The sequence below is a fragment of the Chrysemys picta genome, chromosome 10 (genome assembly GCF_011386835.1).
Source record: "Chrysemys picta bellii isolate R12L10 chromosome 10, ASM1138683v2, whole genome shotgun sequence".
NCBI classification, from domain to species: Eukaryota; Metazoa; Chordata; order Testudines; family Emydidae; genus Chrysemys; species Chrysemys picta.
Window position 1 is genome coordinate 68,723,066 of NC_088800.1, and position 13,278 is coordinate 68,736,343.

At 46.1% G+C, this 13,278-nt stretch overlaps 2 protein-coding genes across 3 annotated transcripts in view; one reads left to right on the forward strand and one right to left on the reverse strand.

Moving 5' to 3' along the window:
* LOC135973815 (uncharacterized) overlaps nt 1-13,278 on the reverse strand; it is a 1,510,190-nt gene that overhangs the window by 783,373 nt on the left and 713,539 nt on the right. The window lies entirely within an intron of this gene.
* BMERB1 (bMERB domain containing 1) overlaps nt 1-13,278 on the forward strand; it is a 121,220-nt gene that overhangs the window by 87,260 nt on the left and 20,682 nt on the right. For both annotated transcript variants that reach the window (XM_065559959.1, XM_005307571.5), the window contains exon 3: nt 12,111-12,184. In XM_065559959.1, the coding sequence (XP_065416031.1) occupies nt 12,111-12,184 (74 nt within the window). The remainder of the gene's footprint in view (nt 1-12,110; nt 12,185-13,278) is intronic.

Consider the following 13,278-nt stretch of genomic DNA (forward strand, 5'->3'; position numbering starts at 1 on the left):
CTCCTAGTGTAATTATAGTACCTCTTCTTATTTCCTTCAATGTCTCTTGCTAGATATAACTCATTTTGTGCCTTAGCCTTTCCGATTTTTCTCTAAATGCATGTGCTATTCTGAAGTTGGTGGTAAAACTCCATGCCTGTCCTCAGAAAAGATTTCAGCCCAAGATAGTAGAAATGCCCCAGAGGACACAATTCAGGCAGCTTCAGTGGTGTTGAATTTATACTAGTTTGAATTTGTCTGAAATATATTAAATATGAACTGCAATGGCTGGGATTTTCAAATACCCCTGCCTTCACCTCTGTCAAACATCTGTGATAACTGAATTACAATACTATTTCAAAGTACCAGTACAGTACTTTCCCCCCATGCTTCTTCAGGATCAGACAGTGCTTTTAACTAGAAGAGATAACCCCACTTGCTTTAATACTTGAAGTTAATCATAGGACTTTTGATTTGGAATGTGACCAGCTAGGCAGGGCTAGTCAGCAATCTGTTACATTAATTGCATGCTCTGTGTGTTCCTGTCTGAGCATCACCAGGTGTCGAGCTGAATAACAACGTGATAAACACACACCATAATGACTCAGCTAACATGTACTATATTCTCCTCTATTAAATGTTATCTGGGAATTCATGGTTTTATAATTAGAAACTTCAGAAATCCAAGAGGGAATCTGTAATGTATTGACAGGGACAAAATGAAATAAAACAGGCCAGTTTTAGAAAAGGGACACATATAACCTTTCCATAGCAATACAAGAATCGCAATTAGCCTCAAGATTTAGTTAGAGTTTTCATTCCCCAAAAATCTTTACTGAAGAAATCCCATTTCATGTTCCCTGTGTCTACGAGTTGGCCTGTGTCTACTAGTTGGCTCTGCAATTCTCCTAGGCCAACCCTACCTCTCCTTCCAGTCCTACTGATAGATGGGGAGAAATCATGCCACTAATCTCCCTATCATCAAAGATTTTGTGGCCAGACTACTCCCCACTATTTCTGTGTCGATTTTTACTCCTAAATGTCCAATTAATTCTGCTATCCTCCTCTTTTATTTAAATTATATTCTTCCTTTAAATCACAGAAACTCCCTCACCAATGTCCCCTCTCTGAACTAGTGTTCAACAACCACTCCTGCTAATGATGTTTAGGGGCAAGACTACTATAAACTCTCTCAATAGATCCTCTGCTGATGTTAGTATAATAATATCCGCTTATGGGTCTGCATCATCATCCATAATTCTTCTCTTATAATCTCCCGTAGGGTGGGTTCTTCCATCTCCTAAGACTCTTATTGCAATGAGCAACTTCACTTCCCAGACAGGAATATGCCCGAGCAGAACTACAGAATGAAATAGATGCTGGCAAAACCAGTAAAAGGGCTGCTAAAGAGAGTGGACCCACGAAACCATCAAGTTGAAACTGTGGGTTTGCTTTTGATCTGCACAAATGAATTCAAAAGGGCTTCAAGCAACATGGCCCAATAAAGAGAGAATAAGAGAAGCTTAAGCACACTCCTATGGAGGCTCCAAGGAGACAATAGATCTATTTTTTAGCCTTCAAAGTCAGTCAATAAAATTAGCAGACACTCTCTTGACACGCTGAACTGCTAAACTTATGCCAAAATCATTGAAGAAAGTACTTGAAGTACTTATACAGTTCTGTTATTAACAGCAGGAAAATAAACAGGGAAGTCAGGGTTTCTGGCCACACAGAGCTTTTATGTGATAGTTTGATAAATGAGAGACAAAGCGGGTGAGGTAATATTTTTTTATTGAACCAACTTCTGTTGGTGAGAGAGACAAGTTTTGAGCTACACAGAGCTCTTCCTCAGATCTGGGAAAGGTATTTAGAGTGTCACAGCTAAATAAAGATCGAATAGGTGCCTTACCCTGACCTAAGAAACAGCTCGAATGCTTGTCTCTCTCACCAACAGAAGTTGGTCTAGTAAAAGATATTACCTCACCCACCTTGTCTCTCCAATATCCTGAGACTGACAACAGGGTGACAATAATACTGCTTTGATAGATGCCCTAGGCCAGAGTCTCAGCTGGTGTAAATCAGCATAGCATTATTAAAGTTGGCGGAGTTATGTTGATTCATGCAAGCTGACGCTATGGCTCTTCCATGTGTGGCTCAAGTGTCTGACTGCCCTATGTGAACAGTGTAGCCACCTTCAAATGGCTTTAGTGTGAAACTGGCAGTTCAATGTGTCTAGAGAATCCTACTTACTTTTACTAATTTGCTTCTGTGATAATGAAAACATAGCACCAGAAGAAAGCTGAGTGTGATTACTGCAACTAGGGTTGGGAAAGCCAAGTTGGGTACAACAAGGAACTCTTTTTTCCACCCCTCAACTCCACTCAAACTTGAACCAAAACTTTGCTGCAAACTGAAAGAGCTCAGTTAACTCTGCTTCCCTATTTCCTAATTTGGTGCATCTCTGAATTCTTAGAACCTAGCAAGGCCTGAGAGCAGAAATGGCCAAATAATCTGTTTTCATGGTAGAAAGAAGCAATGGAAATTACACAAGAAATCCTGTTCCTGCAGTTTCCCTGCCTGGTAATGCAGGTGGACAATTCAGATAAGCATTGAATGAAAAAAATGAATTAATATTGTGATAGCACTTTCTGACTGAGGATTGGAAAGCACTTTGCAAACATTAATTAATGTACTTCTGTGAGTTAGGGACTTATTATTATCCCCTTTCTTCAGATGAGGAAACTGGAACAGAGTTCCAAAATTTGCCCAAGATCACATAGGAAGCCTGTGGCAGGCTGCGAATAAAACTCAGATTTGTGCCTTACCTACAAGATCTTCCTTTTTCTTAAACAATGGCTTGGCGGGGTGAAGTTTGTCCCCAAACCACTGAAATGGAGCCTAATTCTGAATCTTAAACGTTACTTGGCAACATAACCACCGTCGCTCAGCAATGCTATCACCTGAAACTCTGAGATCCATAACTTTTCAATGTTTATTCCAATCTTTAAACAGTTTGATCTTCACCCACCATTAATTGTAATTAAAACTCTTCAGGACATTTTTTCCCTTTAGATGATCATTACAGTTAAGGGAACAGCAGGAGCGGCGCCAGGGTTTTTGCAACCCTAGACGGCAGCACTCCTCCTCTGAAGCTGCGTTCTCGGCGGCGGGGGTCCTTCCGCTCCGGGTCTTCGGGGCACTTCGGCGGCGGGTCCCAGAGCAAGTGAAGGACCCGCCGCCAAATTTCCGCCGAAGACCCGGAACGGAAGGACTCCCCGCAGCCGAAATTCCGCAGCGGGCAGCGAAATGCCGCCCCCCACATCCTGCCACCCTAGGGTCGCCTAGTGGAAGCGCCGGCCCTGGGGAACAGTGGGAAACAGAATCTGCTCAAGCTTTTATCATCTTTCCCCCCCCCACCCCCTAATGGAAGCACAATTCTGTATAACAGCTGGATCTTAAACTATAAGCACAGGCCTTTCTTATTCCTCTGGGAGAAACCTCATGCTAAAGTAGAAAACAAAAAATCTCAAGTACAGAATAAGCATGAATCATTTTTAAAGCCCTGTTAAGTTTTTTACAATCTTCTTATTATCAGGAAAGTCTTCAGGCAAAATTCTGCTCTCACGTCTGCACAGTGGGTCTCAACTCCAGGATGCTGCACTTCCAGTAGCAGTGCTGCACAAGTATGGAGGCAGAACACTGGAATCAAGATCCAGAATTGGATCAGAGAATAGAGCTATGCTCTTCCTTGGCAAAATATATTTCAAGTCAAAACATGAAAAATGGCTCTTCTCTCTTTCTCTTGTATTTCTTTATTCTTTTTTTTAAAATCATCTCTGACATATATCTTCACCTTACACTGAGAACTGGTTAGACATGATTTAATGGAATTTCCCCTGTGGTCACTGCTTTCTCTCACTAGCACTGTGGAGAGCTGTGATGACTCAGGCTGTATATCAAACCAGTGGATAGTATGGGAACTACTGCATTATGGCTCAGGGCATTCTTCTCCTAGTAAATGGATCATGGCAGGGTGTATCAGTGGGCTGTGTCATTATACCAGCTAACTGCAAGGCTCTTTAAAGCTGTTTATTTTTCTGTCACTTATAACACGTTTGTAAAGTCATTTGTTCACATTTTTATTCATTATGTGCCATTTTATAGTCCATGGGCAAATAGATTGTATGGTTTTAGCTTTGGAAGATATATTTTAAAATCGCAAGAGGGTTGATAATTCTTGCTATGCAGGGGTGCTATCTCTAGCCATGTACAGGATTTATTGAAAGAAGCTATTAAATAACGGAAGAGGAATTATAAAAAGAGTGTCAGGAATGCTTTAAAGTACATGCCCAGATTCATCCCTGGGGTAGCTCCACTGAAGTTACTTCAGGAATGAATTTCATCTGTTATTAAGAGAAACACTTTATCATGCTTGTAACTCACATAGATAGCATTGTTGTGCCTAGAGCAGGGCCGGCTCTAACTTTTTTGCCGCCCCAAGCAAAAAAAAAAAGAGCGCCGCCCCGCTGTAACACCCCGCCCGAGCGCTGCCCCGCCCCGCCGAAACACCCCCCCGAGTGCTGCGCTACCGAACCCCCCCCGAGCGCCACGCTGCCGAAACATCCCCCCCGAGTGCTGCGCCACCGAAACACCCCCCCCCAGCGTCGCAGCACCGAAACACCCCCCCCTGAGCGCTGCTGAAACACCCCCCCCCCCCCGAGAGCCACGCCGCCGGGGAAAGAAAGCCACGCCGCCAGGGAAAGAAAAAAAAAAACCCTGAGCACCGCACTGCCGAAACACCCCCCCAAGTGCCACACTGCCGACCCCCCCCCGAGCGCCATGCCACCGAAACACAAACAACAACAAAAAAACCCCTCAAGTGCCGCCCCGCCGAACCAAAAAAACCCAACCATGCCGCCAAAACACCCCCACCCCGAGCGCCACGCCCCACCACGCCACGCCGCCGAAACACAAACAACCCACCCCCGCGAGCGCCGCTTGACCAAAACAAAAACAACAAAAAGACCCCAAGTGCCCCCCGCCACCCCAAGATTGGCCGCCCCTTACAACCAGCCGACCAAGCCACGTGCTTAGTCAGCTGGTGCCTGGAGCCGGCCCTGGCCTAGAGCCTGTGCTGATATTTAAAGCTCAGCTCTTATTGAAACCAGACAAACTGTAATAGCTCTTCCATTTACTGATGCCTTTACTGCAATGTATGGTGCACCAAAACTGTATGGTGCTTTAGGGAGACTGGATAAAACGCACCATATACCACACACACTGTGCTGTGTTTAGTTACATTTATTTGTATATTGCAACTTTCAAATTGCTTTGCAGATAGATTAGCAGGGCTGGGAATTTCATCCGTACCATACTACGCCATACCATACTGGATGGAAAGGAACTTTGGATTCCGTACAACCTGATTGACCTGATCTACCTGGTTACTTTTCAAAATGAGAGAGCATTGTGGGGGGGAAGCAGATCAGGCCTTTTAGATAAGCTAAATAAAAGCTTATATGTCTTTTCCTGATCATCTGCCTTGTGACCTTGTGGATTTATTTGTAGGGCATATGTTACTTTTATACAAAGGCTGTTGTAATAATTAGGAGAATTAGAATGTCCTCTCAGCTGTCATGAGTGGAAGGAACTCTGCTCTGCAGAGCTGTGGGGGTGCAAAAAGGGACATTGCTTCCTCTGCTGTGTAGATTCCTCCCTCTCTGGGACACTGCAGATATTCTTCTTTCTGTCTTAGGTGTTTCTATCATTGCTATATCCTAGCACTTACACACTGGAGCTGCATGAAGTTTATGGTACACTAGATTTGGAGGTGGGGACCAGTCTGTCTTTCTCTCTCTCTCTCATTATGCCTTGCTGACTATGTGGATTTTGAATGAGAAATCCATTGGGAGTTGGTGCTTTCTGAAGCAGCATTAATTCCCACTGGGTCTTCCTTTGGTTGCTAATGTAGAGCTTGCAGGGGAGCTCTCTCCATGCAACTAGGCTGTTGGGGGGACAAGTGGGGACAGACCAGAGCAGCTGCACACATTGAAAGGCCATCCATGTGGCTGGCATTCCCTTCTCTTCCCAGGGGCCTGTGGGGTTGGGAGGTTGCACCCCCAGCCTGTTCTGTAGGGCTCCTAACAGTTCCCCCCTTTGAGGGGACAATGACGTGATCCTGGCTCAGGATAAACTGATTTAGCCCTGGGGCTTCATATTATCCTGCTCACTACACACACTCGGTCAGCTCTGTATTTACATCCAAACGTGTGAGTTCCCACATCCGTTTATTACACCATGTGTCTGAGGACTTAGCTCGGAGTTTACAGTCAGGCACCCTGGATCTTCTTTAGCCATCTGAATACGTTGGGCAGATTTTTGCTAGGCAGTACGTGGAGTGGATGAGACACAAAGGTTGTTTCACACCGAAGGGAGGAAAGATATTAGAAGGAGCTTAGAAAGTCAGTGCAGATGGTGGGTTTAGCTTTTATCAGTCACAAACCCACCAGCTTGAGGGGTTGCGGCTCTGGAAAGGTCAAATTGCTCATGACATTTAGAATTCAGATGATAACAGGGCTATTTCTGCCATGGAGAGTTATTTACTTATCTCCAAAGAGCTATGAGACAGGAATGACAAAGTTCGTGAATCAATAGAGATATGCTGGGAATATGGTATGTGAAGAAAGCATGGTCTGCACTGGTGGGGGCCTCTGGCAGCAGGGCTGGCTCCAGGCACCAGCTGAGCAAGCTGATGCTTGGGGCGGCAGATTGTTGGAGGCAGCATTCCGCCCAATCCTAGGGCGGCACGGCCGCTTTTTTTTTTTTTTTGGTTCCTGTTCCGCTCCGGCCGCCCTGTAGGGGGCGGTGGCACGGAGAACCAGAACGCCCTGCAGGGCAATCCTCTTCCTTCCCTCCCCGCCGACCGGAGCGGAGCCCTCGCAGCAGGAGGCGGCGCAGCGGGAGGGGCCGCGTGGCAGTGCCCCTGCTGTAGCCCTGGCCGCCCCCTTCCCGCCCGCTCCCTTCCCCTCCCCCCCCCAGCCGGTCCCCTGCACCCACGCTCCGGCCGCGCAGCAGGTTTTTTTTTGCTTGGGGCGGCCAAAAAGCCAGAGCCGGCCCTGTCTGGCAGCCAAAGCTCCATGGGTGGCCCTAGGGGGCGGAAGTTGCAGTGGTGATGGAGGCCATAACCGTCTCTCTATGGCTGGGGAAAGTACAGGAGGTCAGCACTACCACCAAACTGAGCGATGCTGGCAAAGAGGAGGTGTGGCCAGCAAGACCTGGGGATTAATCGATGGAGCACATCTTCTTAGCGGGCTCTAACATTTGAAATCCCTTGAGAGAAACCGTGAGGGTGGACAGCAATTAATATCACCCTCCGGGACTTCATTTTGGAGTGGAGGTGGTCAGACTGGCACAGTGCGGAGTTGTGACCAGTGCCTCTCTGTCCCAGGTTTTCCAAATTGGGACCAATTTATATGGTGGAAGAAGAATTTTTAAAAGTAAATATTATGGGCCAGATCCTCAGCTGGTATGAATTGACTGCACTGGAACTACACCACTTTACACCAGCTAAGGATCTGGCCTGTAGACACGAGCTGAAAATAGCAGGTCAATACTGAACATCTTGCTCCTGAGAAAAATGTCTCCTTCCTGAGAAGTCATTTTATTCAAATATATTATAGTAGTACACAACACCCAAACTGTACAAATACAAAATGGATGAGGAGCTATGTATTTTGCTTACTCCCCAGCACATTTTATTACTGAGTCTCCTACAGGACACACTGTTTAAGATTATTAATTGATAAAAGTAATTTCAGTACCATTCAGCATAATGAAACAGACTTTGCTCATGATCAGCATGAACAATCTGGAGAACCTGAGAGGAAAATATCCTTCAGCATGAAGGTTTCTGCCTCTTTGTGAATTGGGTACAAATATAATAGTGAATTAGTGATTAGGTGATTAGGCCACAGGGTGAAGATTAAACATGATATAGGAAGAGCAAGGCTCTCATCCTGTCGGCAGGCTGTACAGGCAGAGATCCTGGAGGATGTGTTGCTTCCTGGCTGAGGTGCACAGGGGCATTTGGAACTGATGGGGAAGAAAGGAAGGAGGTCATAATGAAGATTATCCCACTGACACCATCTGTGAGGACAGAAACCAGAACTGGAAGGAATAGCCATTGCTCCGGAGCTGGCAAGATGGAGATAAGCAAAGCAGCAAGCAATAAAGGGATCAGCATGTTTTAATAGCAATAAAAGCAGTTGGGGGATAGGTCTTTGGGGAGGCCAGTGTTCAGTGTAGGGGACTGAGGGAGGATCTGGGCTCAATTTGTGATTAAGATCTTGCTTGTGACAGAAATGCCTACTTTCCCACTCCTCACTTAATTCTATAGTTTGATTTTATTATCCTTTGCTCTCTCCCTGATTGTGTCTCATATGAGTCTGCTACAGTTCTGGGCCTTCTAGCACAAAGTCCCCTTGTAATTCCCTATGCTATAATATCCTCTGCCACATTCAAAAGGCTTGACTAATAGGAATTGTGCAATAATGTAATAATAAGGATGGAGTGTGTAGCAAAAATTCAGCAGAAATACAGCTGACTTAGAGAATCAACTCCTGGAACTGGAGTATGTGAAACAGGGAGTCTGTAGGTGGGTGCAGACAGAGCTAGCGTTGCTGATCTGGGAAAGACACTGTTCTGCTCAGGTGTATCTTAAAGGCTAATTTTTATATTCTTTTTCTTCTTTGAAATGTGATTTGGAAACAGCAGCCCCAGAAACAGCCCTCAGCTGAATTCAAATGTTAATCTAAAATGTAGTATTTGCTGGGAAGATTGCTAGATCACAATGATTGCTAGATCCTCAACATTTGCATTGTATTACTGCTTCTACCAATGATTATGAACGCCACCCTCTGAGGTGTTATCAACTTCAATGGGAGCTGATAATGCTCAGCACCTCACAGGACTGGGTGTTAGGGTATGTCTACACTACAAAATTAGGTTGATTTTATAGAAGTCGATTTTTACAAATCGATTTTATACAGTCGATTGTGTATGTCCCCACTAAGCGCATTAAGTCGGCAGAGTGCGTCCTCACTACCATGGCTAGCATCGACTCACGGAGCGGTGCACGCAGTCTCCACTGCCCATTGGAATTCTGGGTAAAGCTCCCAATGCCTTATGGGACAAAAACATTGTCGCAGGTGGTGTTGGTCATCACTCTCCCCTGCCTCCCTCCCTCCCTCCCTCCCTCCCGCCCTCCATGAAAGCAACTGCAGACAATCATTTCCCACCTTTTTGCCTGGGTTACCCGTGCAGACGCCATAGCATGGCAAGCATGGAGCCCGCTCAGCTCACCGCTGCTGTTGTGAGCATTGTAAACACCTCGTGCATTATACTGCAGTATGTGCAGAACCTGGCTAAGAGACGGCAGCATGAGGATGATTGTGATCAGGACATGGACATAGACATTCCTGAAAGCACGGGCTGTGGCAATTGGGCCATCAAGGCGGCAGTGGGGCTGGTTGATATAGTGGAATGCCGATTCTGGGCCCAGCAAACAAGCACAGACTGGTGGGACTGCATAGTGTTGCAGGTATGGGATGATTCCCAGTGGCAGCGAAACTTTCGGATGCGTAAGGCCACTTTCCTGGAACTCTGTGAGTTGCTTTCCCCCACCCTGAAGGGCAGGAATACCAAGATGAGAGCTGCCCTGACTGTTGAGAGGCAAGTGGCAATAGCACTGTGGAAGCTTACAACGCCTGACTGCTACCAGTCAGTTGGGAATCAATTTGGACTGGGCAAATTTACTGTGGGGACTGCTGTGATTCAAGTAGCCAATGCAATCACTGACGTTCTGCTATCAAGGGTAGTGACTCTGGGAAATGTGCAGGTCATAGTGGATGGCTTTGCTGCAATGGGTTTCCCTAACTGTGGTGGGGCGATAGACGGAATGCATATTCCTATCTTGGCACCAGACCACCTTGCCAACCAGTACGTAAACCGCAAGGGGTACTTCTCAATAGTGCTGCAAGCACTGGTGGATCACAAGGGACGTTTCACCGACATCAACGTGGGATGGCCGGGAAAGATGCATGACGCTCGCATCTTTACGAACTCCCGGCTGTTTGAGCAGCTGCAAGAAGGGACTTATTTCCCAGACCAGAAAATGACTGTTGGGGATGTTGAAATGCCAATAGTTACTCTTGGAGACCCAGCCTACCCCTTGCTCCCATGGCTCATGAAGCCATACACAGGCAGCCTGGACAGTAGTAAGGAGCAGTTCAACTATAGGCTGAGCAAGTGCAGAATGGTGGTAGAATGTGCCTTTGGATGTTTAAAAGCTCGCTGGTGCTGTTTGCTGACTAGGTTAGACCTCAGCGCAACCAATATTCCCATTGTTATTACTGCTTGCTGTGTGCTCCATAATATCTGTGAGAGTAAGGGGGAGATTTATTGTGGGGTGGGAGGTTGAGGCAAATCACCTGGCTACCAATTTTGAACAGCCAGACACTTGGGCGATTAGAAGAGCACAGGTAGGCGCGCTGCGCATCAGAGAGGTTTTGAAAACCAGTTTCATGACTGGCCAGGCTATGTTGTGACAGTTGTGTGTGTTTCTCTTTGATGCAAACCCGCCCCCTTTGTTGATTTTAACTCCCTGTAAGCCAACCATCCCACCCTCCCTTCGATCACAGCTGGCAAAGGAAATAAAATCACTATTGTTTTGAAACTATGCATTTTTTCTTTATTAATTAAAAAAAAAGGGAGAAACTGATAAGGTATCCCGGTTGGGGTGGGGTAGGGTCGGGTAGGAGAGGAGTGGAGGAGGGAAGGACAAGGCCACATTGCTTATTGTAGCCACACTACAAATGCAAACTGAATGACAGCCTTCTGTTGCTTGGGCCATCTTCTGGAGTACAGTGACTGGGTGCCCGGAGCCTCCCCCCCACGTTCTTGGACGTCTGGGTGAGGAGAATATGGAACTTGGGGAGGAGGGCAGGCGGTTGTACAGTGAATGCAGTGGCGGACTGTGCTCTTGTTGGCTTTCCTGCAGGTCCACCAGACTCCTGAGCATGTCCGTTTGCTCCCACTTAGCCTCGGCATTGCAGCCCGCCTCTTCTCATCGCGCTCACTTAATGTGACCTAACATGGCTAAATTCGACCTAACCCTGTAGTGTAGACCAGGGTTTAGTTATCTTACATTATTCTCAACCTATTGTACTTCTCTGGCCTCCATTACTATACTATCTGAGCACCTCACAATCAGGGCCGGCTCCAGGGACCAGCGCAGCAAGCAAGTGCTTGGGGGCGGCCAACGGAAAGGAGCAGCACGTCTGGCTCTTCAGCGGCGGATCCCTCAGTCCCTCTCAGAGGGAAGGACCTGCTGCTGAATTGCCACCGCAGAATGAAGCAGCGATGGTAGAGCTGCCGCCGATCACAGCTTCCCCCCCCCCCGCCACTTGGGGCGGCAAAAACGCTGGAGCCGGCCCTGCTCACAATCTTTATCTTCACACCACAAATACTATTATCCCCATTTTAACAGCTGGGGAATTGTGGCACAGAGAGATCTGCCCAACGTCACAGAGGAAGTCAATGGTAAAACAAAGAATTGAACCATTGTCTCCCAAGTCCCAGGCTAGTAGCCTAACCACTGAACCATTCTCTCTTTCAGACTTGTACTCTCCCTTTTACCTAGTGAATGCTAGCTGAACTGTAGCAATTGGGGATTGCCCTGCTTATTGCTGTAGCCCTTGCCACGGTTCCACTGCTGAGTTATTAAATATGCAGATGCCCATTTTCAGAGGTAGGGTGAGCTGCAGAAAAGGAAAAAGCAGCTAATGTGACAATAAAAATATACAGATTAGCTCTGCATGGTACAAAAAGCACTGATAAGAGAGGTCACCTGGTAGGGCATTATAATGGAGGTTATTTGTTCTGCAACACTGTGCATTGAAAGGTGTCTGTGACTGATGGCAGTTTGGTGCATGGGCTAAATATCTGTGCCTCAAGCAGCTGCATGAAGCCCCAAGCAAAGGGCTGTACTACATGTTTCACAGGTGGTTTATCTGAACCCACAAATAAATGTAACAAGTATGTATGGTCCTGATGTGTTTTTTCTGTTTCTGCAGGATGGATGACATCCAGCTGTGCAAGGACATCATGAACCTTAAACAGGAGCTGCAGAATTTAGTAGCAATTCCAGGTAATTTCTATGCCAACCTTACAAAGTGCTTTGAAAAACAGAAACCCTTCTAGGGGCCAGATACCTGCAACCCCAAGCCAGGTGCAATCCCTCTCCCTGTCATTTCCATCCTTCTCCATGTGTTTCCTGCACTTTGTTCTCTTTTCTAATGTCTTTATTTTCTCTCAGGTTCTGTTTGGTCTTCCTTCTGCTCTCTATTTTTCTGAAATTCTTTGCTGTATTTCATCTGCTCCTTCTGATGGCCAGGACTGCAAATATCACTCCAACAAGCTACATTATTCCAAGATTCTTTCAATCCCTTGAAAATCTTATGAGAACCACTGTTGACACACTATGTTGACACATTACGTGAGGGAGAGTGTGCTGAAGAATGGAAAATGTTGATAGATATGGAACACCTGGTGGTGGTCTGATGGGAAATTAAACCTTGGATATGTGTTTTTGTGTGTCTCCTAGAGATAATAATGAATTGTTGCTCCCTATAAGCCAAGCTATAACCTAAGAAAACAGCTGAAAGTATGGGGCTTTCCAGAGAGGGCTGAGGAAAAGGTCTAGTCCATGTTTACCTGAATCTTTAGGGCCTGATCCTAAATTCTCAACAGCTTCATTGCTCCAAGCATGTGCAGAATCCTCCTTGGGCACAGTCCTGGAGTCCTTACTCAGTAAAAACTCCCACTGAAATCAATTGATAACTTTCTTTTAGTAAGGACTTCATAGGTTGGCCTCCTTGTTATTTTAGCTCAGCTACTCCTCCTGTTACTTTTCAAAATACTGAGCCACTAGCTTATTCCAGAAAAGGAACCTAGGGCTTGACCCTACAAGCATTTACTTCTGTGATAAGCCCTGGGTATGCTCTGTTGACTCCAGTGTATCTGTGACCAAAAGCAGAATTTGGCCCATTCCCATTGATTTTACTGTACACCCCATCTTATCAATTCATGCCAAACCTTCAATTCCTCACTGTATCCTGGCTATACATTCTGTGAATCTGTTAGTCAACATAGTGTTATTCAGCAGCTGAGATTGGGGAGTGTACGTTATTTTTACCACCTTTTGAACAACCTTTATTCATTCTCTAATAAACTTTTTTAAAG